The 16521-nt window shown below is 33.5% G+C and overlaps 1 protein-coding gene across 1 annotated transcript; it reads left to right on the plus strand.

Annotated features, from left to right (window-relative positions):
• Positions 1–1603: 1603 nt before the first annotated feature.
• On the plus strand, positions 1604–14363 carry LOC129806431 (gamma-aminobutyric acid receptor subunit beta-like). The gene is made up of 6 exons (XM_055855020.1): positions 1604–2399; positions 2473–2644; positions 2710–3046; positions 7098–7601; positions 7746–7970; positions 14066–14363. Exons 1-6 carry the CDS (start codon positions 2356–2358, stop codon positions 14242–14244), a joined length of 1461 nt encoding a protein of 486 aa, XP_055710995.1. The 5' UTR covers positions 1604–2355; the 3' UTR covers positions 14245–14363.
• The last annotated feature ends 2158 nt before the right edge of the window (positions 14364–16521 follow it).

Consider the following 16521-nt stretch of genomic DNA (forward strand, 5'->3'; position numbering starts at 1 on the left):
TATACAGTAGACTCTCTCAAATTCGGGCATTTGGGACCGAAACGTCACTCGAATTAGAGAGAAATTCGGGCATCAAATTGTTTAAAATGCAACGATCTTTTATATACCTGCATAGGGGAGACTAGAGCAAAATTTGTCAAAACGAAAATTTCAATATTCACTATTTTCTAAAATAAAAAAATGAGGCTTGAAATTTTTAATATATATAGCCCTCATGAACCTTCTTAAACTTACAAAGTTTCAAGGGATTAGAGGAAGGATTATGTAAAATAAAAAATAATGAAATTTTGAGCTTTATTTTTGGAATAACACATTTCTCGTCAAGATAGAGAAAAATTATCTTCGACAAAGTTGTAGAGGAATAAATTTCCTATAAAAATATTTCTATTTGATATTTTTAACGTTTGCGAGAGTAAAACGTCACAAATTATGCGAAGACTGACAAAATTTGCCCGAGCAATTTTGAGAATCTCCACAAAATCGACTTTTAGAAAATGATTAGAAAATCACATTTCTTTCGAAATAGAGGAAAATAGTCTTCTGCAATGTTGTAGAGCAGTAATTTTCCTGTAAGAATATGCTCATTATAAAACGTTAAAGTTTTCTCAGAGCTCGTGAAAGAATTAAATATGCTTTTTGACAAGTTTTGCCCCAGTCTCCCCTACACTCATATTAAGTTTACATGTTCATATTAATTGTAAATTTCATTAAAGTCCCTTAATAATGCAAAATCATAACTGAGACAAAACATGGCAAATTTGAGCATATTTGCTTCATTCAATAAATCATAATGGAACTTCAAAAATGTCAATAAACTTTTTTCAAATTCAACTGCTGCCCGAATTAAAAAGTAGCCCGATGTTAAAGGAGCCGAATTAGCGATAGTCTACTGTAAAAGGCATCCTTTAAACTCGCATTTGTTAGATGTGCTTTTAAGAAATAAATCAGTGCTATTCCAATGAAAAACAAAAAGGGAAAGTCTTCCTCCTGAACATTTTTTTTAGTACATGACTGTTCTCAAGTGCTTCTGCATAATCGACTTTTCTTTTGTTACTGTCATGCCTGTTTTGCCCAGTTCTCGTTGTGTACTAAGACCAGACAGACTGTACTAAGACAGAAACCACCGGAAAGAAAAGTCGATAATGCAGAAGCACTTGAGAACAGTCATGTACTAAAAGAAAATATTCAAGATTTTCCTCTTTTTTATTAAAAAAAATCTTTGGAAGAAGAAACTAAAAATTTTATCCATTTTATCTTTATTTTTCAAACTTCGATATGTCTTATGTTTGAAATTTATTAGATTTGCCAAATCTTAACTAATCCAACTGATTTTGGGATTTTAAGGGGATGAGGGTGACACTCTATGAAACAATGTAATCCGATAGATTTAGCTGAGTCCCCAATAGATGTACCAATCCACAGATGGCGACTGATGGATCACAGTTGGGGCTGGTGGTGGTGCCTCTGGGAGGAGAAGAAATCAGCGCAAATGTGGAAAATCTCTGCCATGAGGGATGAAATGCGCAAGTGTTATCGTGAAATTCAGTCTCCTGCCACTGAATTCTGGTGGGATTGTTGAGGAGTCTGTCTGCCTCTCTGAGAATCATCTCCAGAGACAAATCAGATGTTCACTTGAGCACTACGAATTTTCTGTGAAACTTGTGGACCCCAGACAAGTATCCGATAGTTGCGTATGAAAGGTCCTATTTGTAGTTTCTTTTTCGTTATCCTAAATTGCGAAATCCTCCATTTCCCATTAGTTCAGGATAAAATGTGTGCTTGACAGTGCTTAAAGAGTTGTGAAGTCGTTGAAGAAGTGAAAGTGAACATTTTGTGATTAATTCCACGAGAGTGAAGATTCTGTTCCACCCTCATCCTGGGGAAGAAAAATTTAAACTTGTACCACCACGACCTTGTTCCCATTTTCACACAATCGTGTATCACCTCATTATAAACTTATATATCCCATTGTTTCAGCATCCTCCAACATAACCCGAGACGTTTGCCTTTTTCCACTCTCTTCCATCTCAAGCCATCATCCCCCTCTGTAGGTTCCCACTTTTACATTCTTTGGGGTGGTGCTCCCAAAGAAAGAAGCCGAGGGGTGGAGTGGGTGGTCGTTGGTGGTTTATTTACTTGAGAAATATCCAGATTAAACGAACTGCGAAAGAGAGGCACGAAAAAAAATCCATATAGATGCTCATAAAGACGCATAGTTTGAGGCAGTTTATCTGCTCACCACTCAGCTGTGTCAATTCAGATTGACTCCCATAGAAGGGGAGCAGACCCCCCAAAAGAGGGCAAACATAAGCATCTCTCAGAAGTATCGGTGCTGGAGCAGACTAGAGGACAAAAATGATCCGATACATTCTATTGCTGCTCCTATTCACAAAAATCAGGTGAGATTCGTGAAATCAATCGCCTAAACTCCCCCCAAAACACAACTCCCGGACGGCCTCCCTTTTCTTTCAGTTCGGCTTTCAGAGAAATGGCTGCCAGTCGCTTGGAAAATGTCACGCAGACCATTTCACGCCTCCTGGAGGGCTATGATATCCGACTGAGACCAAATTTTGGCGGAGAACCACTATTTGTGGGCATGGATCTCACAATTGCCAGTTTCGATGCCATTTCAGAAGTTAACATGGTGAGTGCTAATCCTCCGTTAGCTCTTCAATGATACCATCCTGACAAAGAATATCCCTAAACCAGGATTACACCATAACGATGTATTTGAATCAATACTGGCGCGACGAGAGATTGGCGTTCAATGCATTCGCTCCACTGGATGACCGGGACAGCAATGGGGTCAATGATGCCCTAACGCTGTCCGGTGACTTTGCCGAGAAGATCTGGGTGCCGGACACATTTTTTGCAAATGACAAAAACAGTTTCCTCCATGATGTAACTGAGAGGAATAAGCTAGTGAGATTGGCAGGGGATGGGGCTGTGACGTACGGCATGAGATTTACTACAACGTTGGCTTGCATGATGGATCTGCATTACTATCCTCTGGATTCACAAAACTGCACCGTTGAAATTGAAAGTTGTAAGTATTAGTCAGTTCTTTCTAAAAAGAGGCTTCATTATGGCGTTATCACACTTGCACATTAAAATTTTAATGTGATTCACATTAATTGTCGCTTGTGAGCGTCCAAATATGTTATTTGTGTCTTTGAGTCACTTAAAATTTGGGATTTTTCTATTTATTGATAAAGAAGTGGACTTGGTCTGCAAAAATAAGTTTAAATTTACCTAAAGCATAAATATTTTTCACATTAAAAAATTAAAGAGAAAATCGCATTAATTTTTTGCATTAATGCTATAAATCAATTTATATCAAATTTTGCGGGCCAAGTCTACCTTTTTATCAACAAATAGATCAAATTTTGAATATAAAATGATTCAAACACGCAAATTACACATTTAGACTCTCACCAGCGCCAATTAATGTGAATCATATTAAAATTTTAATGTGCAAGTATGATAACACAGTTAAGGGCACAAGTGCAATTCTGAAGTAGTACTAAACGTGACTAGTAGAGAAGATCACAGAATTTTTATGTTATTGCTCCTAAAGGTAAATTGACCAAATCGGGTGGAAATTATGCTTTTGAATTTGAATTGTTCAAGATGGCGATTTTTCCGGTGAAAGTTGTCAAAGGACGAAATGTTCAGCGGGACTACCTCCGAAACATTTCCAAAAATGAAGGAAATCGTCAGGGCCAATTTTATGCAAAATTATAAAAACCTCATTTTTGACCTATTTTTGGGGGATAGGGAACGCATGAAGGGGGTGGGGGTAAAAACAAAAAAAAATACTTTCGACTTTTCTTTATCGTGGTTCTTGTCAAGCCTATTTGGTGGTTTTAGAACACACGTAGGACTGGGGAAACATAGGAAAGTCGATAATGCAGAGACACTTGAGAACAGTCATATACTAAAATGTTTCGAAGAGAGATTTCGCTTCCTTTTTTTCATTGGAATAGCACCATCATCCGAGATTTCGTCATATCTTAATACTTTTTAAAAATGTGAATACGTTTTGTAATAAATTTTATCGTATTATTAGTCAGCTTTTGGAATTTCGGTCTAAAAACTTTGTTGTTCTTCTTTATGTTTTTATTGGCCGACGTAAAACATTCATTAAATGGGGAAAAATAAAATATTTAAGAGTTTTGAAGGTAATAAATAAGTTATTTATATTATTAGTTATTTTCTGCTCCAAAACCATGTATTTTTTAAAGATTACTCCGATTAATTTCCGACAAAACTGAACCTGTTCCAATCAGTTTTGAACCGGTATTGAACCGGTTCATAACCGATAACTATTTTTTATTCGAAATTCAATTATATTAGTCCTAGTTATTTTGGGCAATGTTTTGAGTGGTTTATAAATCCGTTCAAATTGATTGTGAACCGGTAATGAATAGGTTATGAACCGAGATGTAATTTTTGTCCGAAAATCAATCTTATTATTAATAAATGATGCGAAAGTACTTTTGAAAGATAGCAATAGCACCTAAGTCATGAGTTTGGGCATTTCGTTAAGCCTGGGACGCTTTGTCACCCTTCTTATTTTAATATATTTATTTTAATTTTAATGTTGTTTAAAAGATTTTAGATTTATTTAGGGTGTGAATAGAAAAGTCTTAAGTTGAATTGCAAAAAAAAAAAATAGTAGGGAGAGGTGGGACTACACTGAAGACGCTATTTACTCGCATATTTCTAAAAGAAGCTGGACTTAGCCATAATTTAATTTATATTAACAATTATTTTGTTAATCTAAATTACATTACGTTAAAGCCCAGTTTCAATTAAGAAGTAAAATTGCGTTTTTAATGTAGCTCCACAATTCCTTACCGTGTTAAGGATGAAACCTATAGGGGAAGATGGGGCTACTTTGAGCTATGGGGCTATATTGATTTACGATTTTTCGCATATTTCTAATAGAAACTAGACCTTATAATTATTTTAGTTAGTTCCACAATTGTTTTGTTTATCTGAATTACATTATGCCATACGCTAAAGCCCAGTTTTCTCCAGATATACAGTGGCGGCCAAAATAATAGAATCACCTCTGCAGGAACCAGTATTTTACCTTTAGCATTTTTGTTTATTCCAATTCGTTTAAATAATTTTGATATAGAAATGTTCAAATAATTACCTTACGTCAAATAAGTATTGTTTTGGCCGCTAGAGGTCTCTATTTTTTACAGAATACATCAATAGTGAAATTAGGTTTGAAAAACACGGTAGGACCACTTTCATTTAAATGAAAGAATGTGGTCTATAAATCCGATAAGTTTATATAAAGCCATATTTAGAAACCATAAATGACAGTTTTCCAATTTTTTGGCCAAACTGTATTTCAGTATTGACGTATTCTGTGTAAAATTATTTATTATTCTTTCCTATTTTCTTTTTTTCTGTGTTTTTTTTCCTTTTTCTTTTTAAATTCTTTTTTCTTGCCACGCGATTGTAAGAGGGTTGTACCCTATTTGTTGTGGATTTTTGAAATAAATTAAATTAAATAAAAAATAAATAAAAAATAGTGACCTCTAGCGGCCAAAAAACCCTTATTCCACGATTCTAATAATTTGAAGATTTCTACTTCAGAATTATACCAAAAAAATGGGAAAAAATACAAAAGTTAAAAATATAAGCTTTGCAAACTGATTCTATTATTTTGGCCGTCACTGTATGCGAAAACATCGTATTATAATGTAGCCCCACGGTTCAAAGTAGCTATACTTCCCCCTATTACCATTTGTAGTTGGCTCCCAATTAGACTAATTTACCCTTATTATCTTGAAAATATTTATATTATTATTCAATTAATATAATAGGATCCACATAACCTCTAAATTTAGAATAGACTTTATTCTAGCAAGATATTACAAGATTTAGCATATTTTTAATGCTTTTATTTGTAGCGAAAGAATGTTGTTTTTAATGATCCAAACCGATATTTATTTAACTGTTTTTTATTTACAAATTTTTAAAAGCGTGAAACCCAATGACCTTTAACTGTTCCCTTTGCTGGTGTTTCAAGGTTAAAGATTGAAAAGGCTGTAGGGTTCATATTTCTCAATCGATTTGGACAAATTTGGACTTATTTGAAAGGTCTTTGAATCCGAGACAAGTTTGAATCAATTTCAATGGACTGTGTATTTTATAGCTTGGTTATTCTTCTCTTCCTACACTGAGAAAAAAAGAGGGTGCGATTAACATTTTTTCCTCATAACTTTAACAGTTAACACTTTTTAGGTGTAAAAATATATCAACATTTTTTAATGTTAATTTTACATCTTTTTAGGCCAAAATTAACATGAAAAAGGGTTACTTTAACCCCTAATACACCTAAAAAGCATAATAATTACACCGATTTCGGATCAATTCTGCAGGGTAAAATTAACATTTCCGGAATGTTATTTTAACCTTTTCGGATTTCTTTCAGTGCAATTAGACAATTTTCCTTCATCTCGCGCAACAAAGGATATATATATTCCTATTCGTTCCATCAATTTTATTATACACAATACTTCTAGTATATATTTCTCTAAGAATTTATAACTGAATTTCCCTGTAACATCTATTTAAATGATGATTTCCATCTTTCTTGTAGGCTCTCTTCTTTCTACAAATTAATTTACTGATTTTTGCACAAAAAGTAATCCAATTTATTCCAGGAAACTCTTGTAAAATGTTTCAGAGATTTTAATTAATTTATCAGTCCTCAAATCTTCCGTGAAAATATTCATAGTACTAAAATTTCTCTTCAGTGTTTCATGCTTTATGGTGCCAGTAGCACCAGTGGATTTATGCATTTCAGGGATTTGAGGTATCTCTTTTGCATATGACCCAATTTTCTTGAATTTTGCAACAATTTGAATTTTCCACTCAAATGCCTCAACTGAAAGTTAGGCTGAAGAAAAACTTTGTGTCGAAAGTCAAAAGAGAACTTTTGGGAGCTTTCAAGAGGAGGAGAAGGGGGGTAGATTGTGGGTGGAGGAAGGTTGAAGGGTTTTTGGAGAGAGAGAGAGCATAGATTAATTTACAATCCCATCCAATTGAGTTGAAATTCTGTGGCCTTGCAGATGGATACACAGTGATGGATGTTGTGATGTACTGGAAACCAACTCCGGTGCGTGGGGTGGAGGAGGCTGAATTGCCTCAATTCACCATAATTGGGTACGAGACGAATGACCGCAAAGAGGAACTGGCCACAGGAACCTACCAAAGGCTGTCATTGTCCTTCAAGCTCCAGCGCAATATTGGCTATTTCGTCTTTCAGACCTATTTGCCCAGTATCCTCATTGTCATGCTATCCTGGGTATCATTCTGGATCAATCATGAGGCCACGAGTGCTCGGGTTGCCCTGGGTATCACCACAGTTCTCACCATGACCACAATTAGTACAGGAGTGAGGAGTTCACTGCCACGCATTTCCTACGTAAAGGCAATCGACATTTACCTTGTGATGTGCTTCGTGTTCGTCTTTGCCGCCCTCCTTGAGTACGCCGCCGTCAATTACACGTATTGGGGTGCCAGAGCCAAGAAAAAGAGCAAAAAGAACAAGGAAGCAGAACAGAAAGTTACAGGTACCACCCGAACTTTTCACTAAAAATTCAACAATTTTGGCTTTCATCCAAAAGGCCATTCAATAAATGATTATGGAAGCACACAATATGCTCTCCAAATTGATAATAAATAACCATGCACTAAACAATTTGCCATTATTGTAGGAAAATCAGCAAAGGTTGAAACCACCTCATGCTCCACGGAGGACATCATCGAGCTGCAGGACGTTAGGATGAGTCCGATTGCCTCGTTGCGCAATCGACACAATGCCAGTTTGGGCTGGGCCGTTGGATCAGATTCCGTAGACATTGCCAAGTTCCCACCTAGCTTCCGAATCGCCCGAACCTACGGATCCAGCAGATCTGGCCTCAGATATCGAGGCAATCGAGGTAAGATTTAACCTTCCACTTTAGCAGTAAAGAATGGTTTAGGAAATTTCCTGGAAGATTTCTGGATTGTGATTTAGTCAAACAGTCTAACCGATAACTTCTGCGAGGATAGCCAGTGTATTAAGACATCCGCCTTTTAATATGGGGATCTTGCCTATATTTAACGGTTATTGACACTGAAGATTGAATATTTTTCAACTGAAGAGTTTGCTGCTCTAAGTCTAAATGCACCGAGAAAAATGTGGATGGTAAAATTTACTATCCTTCCATACAAAATTTTAATGAACGGATAGTCCAAGTTAGTTTCTAAGAGGGATCTCAGTGGCACAATAGGCAAGAATATTGGATCTTGGGCGGATAAGATCTCTGACTCGAATCTCAAAGTGAAATATTTAAAAATTGAAATATTTGAAGGATGCTGCATTTAACGGCAGACGACTTACTCCTAAAAGTGTAAACCATTAATTTTTCAAACGATTTGTGTTTCGAAAAATATCTTCTGTTAGTATGCAATTATTCTTTAAGACTTTAAGACTTTAGGTCTGGTACACCTTTTATAAGACGTAATATAAAACATGCCCATAAAATAAAATAAATTGTGTAATGTTCATAAAAATTTAAAATAAAAGAATAAACCAAATATTTGAATTATTTTTTGAATACAAATTGTTTAGAAGTCTGTTATTTTATTATTATTTTAACGGCTATTGCAGGGAATTCTGCTTTCAAAGAAATATTCGGAACCGAAAAAGCCCACGAATTCACTCCTATGCAGTGACACAGAAAACTTGCATGCACTGAGAGAAATCCGAAAAAGTTAAAATAACATTCCGGAAATGTTAATTTTACCCTGCAATATTGATCCGAAATCGGTGTAAATATTACATTTTTAGGTGTATTAGGAGTTAGAGTTAACGTTTTTCATGTTAATTTTACTCTTGAAAAGGTGTAAAATTAGCATTAAAAAATGTTGATATATTTTTCACCTAAAGTGTTAAAGTTATGAGGAAAAAATGTTAATCGCAACGTGTATCCACGGGAGAGGTGTTTGGAATAAGCTACGGAAACGCCATGATATATGCAAAGTATTTTTGGCGCCAATTTTGCGGCCATTTTCAGCGCTAACGGCTCATAACGCCTCCACCACACCTTTTAGATTAGCAAAATTCTATGAAAGTAAAATTTGTGTCTCTTCCTTTCTAAAAAGATTTGCATATGTCTATCCCACTCTTTTGGACTCGAAATTAGACTAAACTAAATCTAATTTGGTGTGATGTTCAAAAGAAGAAGAAGAGTAGAAAAGAGTAGGACAGACATATATCAAACTTTCAAGGAAGAAAGGGATGTGAATTTCAACTTTATAAAATTTTCCTGATCTAAAAGGTGTGTAGGAGCCACATAAAATGCATTTCAAATTTACCACTTTGAAAATTTTGCGTACTTTTGGGAGCAATTCAAAAATTAATTTATAAATAAGCTCCTTATAGTAGACAATTAATATCAAAATCTTTCAATCCGTTTTTCTTTAAGCCGGAACTCCCTATATTTCAAAATTTCTAATCACTCTCCTTCTCTGATACGGGATCGAGAGAGTAATACCCAACAATAGCTTTTGTTTTGAGAATATGTTTTCGATATTTCAGTGAATGTGAATGAGATCTAGATCTAGTCATTTCGCTCACTCTAATAGGAAATTCTGAAAACATGTTTACATAACAAAAGTTATTGTGCGATGGCCATAAGCTCGTAAAGAAAGGAAGCAGTCTATAGTTGGTTTGATCGAGGACACTTGAGCATGAAGTTCTGTGTTCTGATAAGTGTGATAGGTGTTGATAAGTGATTATGTCTCTTTAGGTTTCCCAGATTCCTCCATTCCTTGGTTCGAATTTCCTTTAGATGAGCAAAAAGCTTCTGGAACTAACACTAAACCTACCAAGCCCCTGTCAAACTGACCGGTTTAAAATTAACACTTTAAACCAGGGGCCCATCAAGCCTAATAAAAAGTGAAGCTATTTTTTTAAATTTTCCTTGTAAAAATTATGCAGATATTCCACCGCGACTTAAACAAATTTGCTGGTAGTTCTTGTATTATTTCGGCGAGCATTATGAAATATGTAGTTTTAGTTAGCTTTTAATGCATTATTTCGAAATATATCAGACTGATAAGTCAATTCTCTTTAGGAAAAAACTTGCCAATAGTCTTCAGTGCCTCTATGCAAAAACGTATGGAAAAATTAAATGTCGAGAGGCCCCTGCTTTAAACGGTACAATGTCACTATCAAACTTTATGAATTTCCTAAACTATGCATATGCTTTATCTTTTAATGTTTAAGTTTAAATTTTTTGTTCTTTTCCAAGAATTTTTTTTGAATATCCTACCCTACCATGGTTTGTCATTTGATCGAATAACGACTAAAAACGGTCGGTAGATTTAGTGTTAAAGATGTTCGACTCTCATCGAGTGACCTCCACTATACTTTATCATACATGGCTTAGAACAAAGACTTATTCATAATTAATTAGAGTGGTTCGAGTTCTCTGTTCCTTGAAAAACATATGGGTTCCCTGGGTTGCCTTAAAAAATGTATAAGCTCTCCAGGTTCCTTGTAAGTTCCGTGAAAAATGGGTTCTCCGTAAATTTCCCGTGAGTTCCTTAAGTTTCTCGTGGGTTCCCTGATCAGATTGACTCGAGTTCCTCAAAATTAGTTACCCCTTGGCTTAGGATTGATAAATCTAATTATAATAGAAAATAAAATAACAATTCATGTTTATAAATTTCTCTTACAAGGAGACCTATGTTCCCCTATCTACAGAATCATGAGCCGCATTATTTTTACAATTCTCTTTAAATTTTAGCAAAACGATACATTGCAAATATTGAATTGAATTGAATGACTGAATATATAATATAAATTGTCACTACATTCATTGAAAAATTTAAATACTGAATAATTAAATTGGTTTCCCTGCATGACTACAATGCAACCCTCTTGAATTACATTAAATATAATATAGAATATTTACGTTAAGTTTAAAATCAATAAATTCATTTATCACTTAAGAGGAATCTCATTATAATTAAGCTTACATATTATGAAACAAAATCGGTTTTTAAGTTTTGTTTTAATTATCGAAATTGCACAATGTAATATTTTTGTTTCACACAATTCATTTATTATAATTATGGAATTGGGTTGCAGAAATAATTGAAAAAGTTTTAATTAATTAAGTAAAATAAATTATGCCATGAACAAAGAATAGGTTGTATTGAATTTAAATTTTAAATCCTTAATTTCGTTTTGAAATAATTTTATTGCTGGAATTCAAAGATAGAGCAGCATTATCGCTTGGATAATTTATTGTTGTAATTTACTTGGTCTGTAAACACTGTGCGACACGTTGTGGGTGTCTTTGACGAGAGTGCCAAAACTTGTTAGAGGGTAATTTAAGGACCTCAAATCTGCAATCTGTTTGTCCGGGTCACCTCTAGATTTTTTTGGAAAAGCATATTTAGTTTTTTGATGTTTTATAAAATTCAAAAATTCATATCTCCGGTTCTAATTATCCGGTGGTAGTCACATAAAGCTAAACTGACGCGTAATTTCATCCTCTATAACTCTTGTGAACATATCAAGCATCTACGATGAAAATGAAGTATATTTTTTAAAGATTTTTTGAAAAAGGGCACCTAAAATGGTGCATTTTTCTGTGTTTTTTCCATCTTCTAGTAATTTTCCCACTTTAATAGAGCATTTTATATGTCAAATAACTATGCCTAAAAGTTAGAGAATTTAATATTCTTTCATATCTTTTTGGTTTGAATTTTCTATCCTAATTCGTTTATTCACAATAATTTATTGAAGATAAAGTGCATTAAAATCTCTTATTATATATAATTATATTAGTATCTTTGTCTAACCTACTGAAGAGCATTCTCTTTTGCACTCTCACTTACAAATTTCATATAAAAAGAGGTGAAATGAAAGAAAAGAGACGTATTTAGAAATAGAGAGAGAAGAATAGCTGTTATGAGTGCCAAAAAACTATTCTTCTCTCTTTATTTCTATATACGTCTCTTTTTTTCATTTCGCCTCTTTTTATGTGAAATGTGTAAGTGAGAGTGCAAAAGAGAATGCTCTTCAGTAGGTTAGACAAAGATACCAAATAATTGTATATAATAAGAGATTTTATTTTTATAATAATGCATTTTATTTTCAATAAATTATTGTGAATAAACGAATTAGGATAGAAAATTTAAACCAAAAAGATATGAAAGAATATTAAATTCTCTAAATTTTAGGCATAGTTATTTGACATATAAAATGCTCTATTAAAGCGGGAAAATTACTAGAAGATGGAAAAAACACAGAAAAATGCACCATTTTAGGTACCCTTTTTCAAAAAATCTTTAAAAAATATACTTCATTTTCATCGTAGATGCTTGATATGTTCACAAGAGTTATAGAGGATGAAATTACGCGTCAGTTTAGCTTTATGTGACTACCACCGGATAATTAGAACCGGAGATATGAATTTTTGAATTTTATAAAACATCAAAAAACTAAATATGCTTTTTCAAAAAAATCTAGAGGTGACCCGGACAAACAGATTGCAGATTTGAGGTCCTTAAATGACCCTCTAACAAGTTTTGGCACTCTCGTCAAAGACACCCACAAAAAGGTAAATTTTGTCGCACCGTGAAATCAGCAATTATCGTATCTTATTAAAAAATCACTTTTCAAAGGAGCTGATGATTCAAGTATCAAATAAATTAGAATAATTGCTGATCTAAGAACGATTTTGATAATAATTAACAGAACATTTTTGATTTTGTTACCGTACTACAGCCCAAACGATAAGAGATTATACTTGCGTTCTTCAATGACCGCTCCCTAAGTCAATATTCTCTAGAGACGTGTCTTTTTTTCTTTGTTCACCACCCGATCCTCCCCTTCTAAAAAGATTTTTTTTCGTTTTTGAATGTGTTTTGAAAGATACTGAATATTTTAACTCGATTTTAACTACTCCAAGGGACTTAGGGTAGACGGGGGTATTATCGATCAGTTAAAGAAATGATCAACTTTAACAGACAAAAAAACCATATATATTCGAATCTTTGAAGTGAAAACTTGTTGTAGTCAATCTTGAAGATCTCCTCTACAAAATCGACCACTCACATTCTTGATATATTTATTTTCGAGTGGTTTAAAACACGAAAAACTTTTCGAAGTGAATTTGCATATAATATCGATCAGCTGATGGTATTATCGATCAGTCGATGCTTGTAGTATCGATCAAGGAAAAAATGGATTTTACACGTAAGATCAGGCACTGTAAGAAAAATAAGATAAAGGATAAATAAAATAAAAAATAGATAATTCAAATACAAAATTCTAATGGGAACAATCAAAATAATTTAATACACCACAAAAATTGTTTGGAATTTTCAACTTCCTACACAGCAAAGTGAATTTTCGGAGTGGCTACTATTGTAATTTTGTGTATATATTTTTAAAAATCACTTTTCTTGTGCAAATATTACTGGAAAAATTGTAAAATTCTTTATTTGACATCGTGAAACATAAAATAATCAAACAATCATATAATAATTAAAGTTCTTGTAGCAAATTTATTTTTTTTATCCATCAATTGGAAGAGAAGTCGATATTACAAGCATCGCTTGATCGATATTAGAAGTGTTTTGGTAATACCAGCGTCTACCCTATTTTTTGAAGTTTTTGAAAAGCTTTGAAATTTACTGTCATACAACATTTGTTACAGTCGACATAATGAATTTTGCTTTTTTTTTCTTAATTAGTATTATTTTTCAAATCTAGAATCCAAAGGGTATGAGATACTAACTTACGGTTTTTAGTGACCCTCCATCTTAATATTAATCTTCAGCGCCACTAGCGGCAATCTAACGAACTTTCCATGTACCAAACCTCTGTAAAGTATTATAAATGGCTCAAATGGTACATAAAACCATTGTCCATTAAATTTTCTTAAAATATCTCAATCATCAGACATCATGAATTCATATTTTTTGCAAAATTTAATTAACTAATTTATTTAATTTATTTATTTTTGAATAGGAACAGCTCAGAACCGTCCCAAAATGCTCCATGCCATCCGTCGGGGTGCTTCTGTGCTGAAAGTCACCCTGCCCAAAATCAAAGATGTCAACATCATCGATAAGTATTCAAGGGTGGTGTTCCCAGTGAGTTTTCTGGCCTTCAATGCAGGCTACTGGATATTCTACGTATTGGAATGATAATAGGGATGGTGTGAATAGTAAAACTACGGACAACCGTTCAGGAACTGGGTCAAAGAGGCACATTAGAGTTTATTGGAAAAGGAATCAAATAGAGAAAAAAAAAGTTTTGAGCGTTATTGATGATTTCATTGATGCAACAAATTGCGCATAAATTTCTTCCACAGCATGGGATCACCTGTTTCTCCTCCCTCACCTTACATTGTAACATCTAATGCCCATTTATTTCCCATTTCTTCTCGCGTTGACACCAAAAAGGCAAAGATAGTGTCATCTTCAGCCTCATTTGTCCATGATTGTCGAATGATAACTGAGACTCTTGCTGGAGTTGTAAAAATAAAAATTGATAAGACAGATGATGGAGGTTGTTAGACGAAGAGGGGAAATTTCTTCCAGCATGCTCACAGCCTCCAACAGTGTATGACCCACAAAATCTGCCCAAAATGTTCGCGCACTCGCTTTTGGTAAATACAAGGGGCCCCACATTGGGGGCATTATCGATTTGATGCTGCAGACTATGCTGAGAGTCCACTTTGCTCTCACGTCTTCTGATTTATGCGCATTTTGCTGGCAAACGACGAAATACGGCCACAGTGTCGTCCTAAAATTATTGATGCGGTAAACTTCCTAAGATGGTTATAAAATGTTGCACAAAGAAAAAAGAAAACTTCAATATGAAAAGGTAAGATTTTTCAGGATTTTTAGTTTTTCCCAACATTTATGCTCCAAAGTTATTTTCAGCTCAGTTAATTTAATGCTTGACCGATATCCGATTTTTTTTTGTACAAAATAAACAATAACTTCACAGAAAAATTTTACTTTAACTTATCTAAGGACAAATTGTGGCTTTATGAATAAACCACGCCTATTATAGTCAAGTGTGCTAATCCGGGCGTCTCGCTATGTGGATCGTTTATGACTATGCTAACTAGATAATCCACTTAAAAGTAATATTTTTATTTTTATTTCCGTAATATAGTCACTACAGTAACATAATATAACTATTCAAGTTTGAGAAAAAGCAAAAATAATATTTTTATCCATTAAATGAGTGAGTGTAATCGACTCATTTCAATCTTGTGCCAGCTGGGTTCTTCACTAAAAATTTTCTAGCAGTGATATTTTCACTAATGACATCTGGTTGATTGAAAACATTTATTGTTTTTTCCTTGTGAACAAAAAAGTATTTTAAATCCAAAAGTTTAATTTTAAGTGAATTAGCGAAAAGGCGACCCAGTTAGTGCACGCTGACTTATTTCAGTATTATCATTATTTTAGAAATTTTCTTTAATATTTTTGATAATTTTTTTTATATTATGTTTCTGAATGAAACAGTGAATAATTCTATGGATTTAGAAGAAGTAAAAAAGAATTTCATCAGTCCTAAAAAAAGCGTTTAAGTAGCACTGTTTGGAAAACGATCCAGTTACTCCACCTTACTACCCAGCGAGCACCAAGTGCTAAGCGTTTTCAAATCAGCTGAAAAAATATATATTTCCAGCTGAGCTCTGCTAACCTTGAAGTGACACTAGCGATCGCACCGGCAATTAGTCAAAGTTATTCTTTTTCCCCAATCAAGTGAGAGACTTTAATGAACTTGGTTTTTGTCTTTGCTGAGGTTGCCGGAATTGAGTAGAAGCTAAATGTAAACCTTTTCCATTATTACAATTTCATGATTCTTACAATAACCACATTTGACATTAAAAAATAAAGCAAAAAAATAAAATAAAATTCGCAATAAATAAAAAAAAATATTTATAATATATTTTGAATAATATGTATTCTTCAACCTTTTCCGACCAATTTAATTTTTGTATTGTTTAAGTTTATCAAAAAAAAAATATTATGAATCCATTTACAAAAAAAAAAAATACAGTGGTGGCCAAAATAATAAGACCACCTTTGATAAGCCAACTTTTTTACCTTTCTTAATTTTTTATTCCAATGCGTTGAAATAATTTTGATATAGAAATGTTCAAGTGATTTCTATACGTCGAATAAGTGTTGTTTTGGCCATTAGAGATCTCTATTTTGACATATAGTACGTGAATAGTGATAATATGCTCGGACAATAAAATAGAACCACTAAACTCAAATTTATTTCAATTATTTAAAAAATAACAAAATTTTAGTGTAACGTCAATAATTATTTAGTGTCTTGACAATTAATTGTTCAAGTTTGAATAAAGGAAACTATGAGGAAATGGAGCAAATATAGAACTTTCTTTTTAGAGGCTCTATTAGGTTTTTGAGGCTACGAAAGCATATGGAATGATC

The sequence above is a fragment of the Phlebotomus papatasi genome, chromosome 3 (assembly GCF_024763615.1).
Source record: "Phlebotomus papatasi isolate M1 chromosome 3, Ppap_2.1, whole genome shotgun sequence".
Classification (NCBI taxonomy): Eukaryota; Metazoa; Arthropoda; class Insecta; order Diptera; family Psychodidae; genus Phlebotomus; species Phlebotomus papatasi.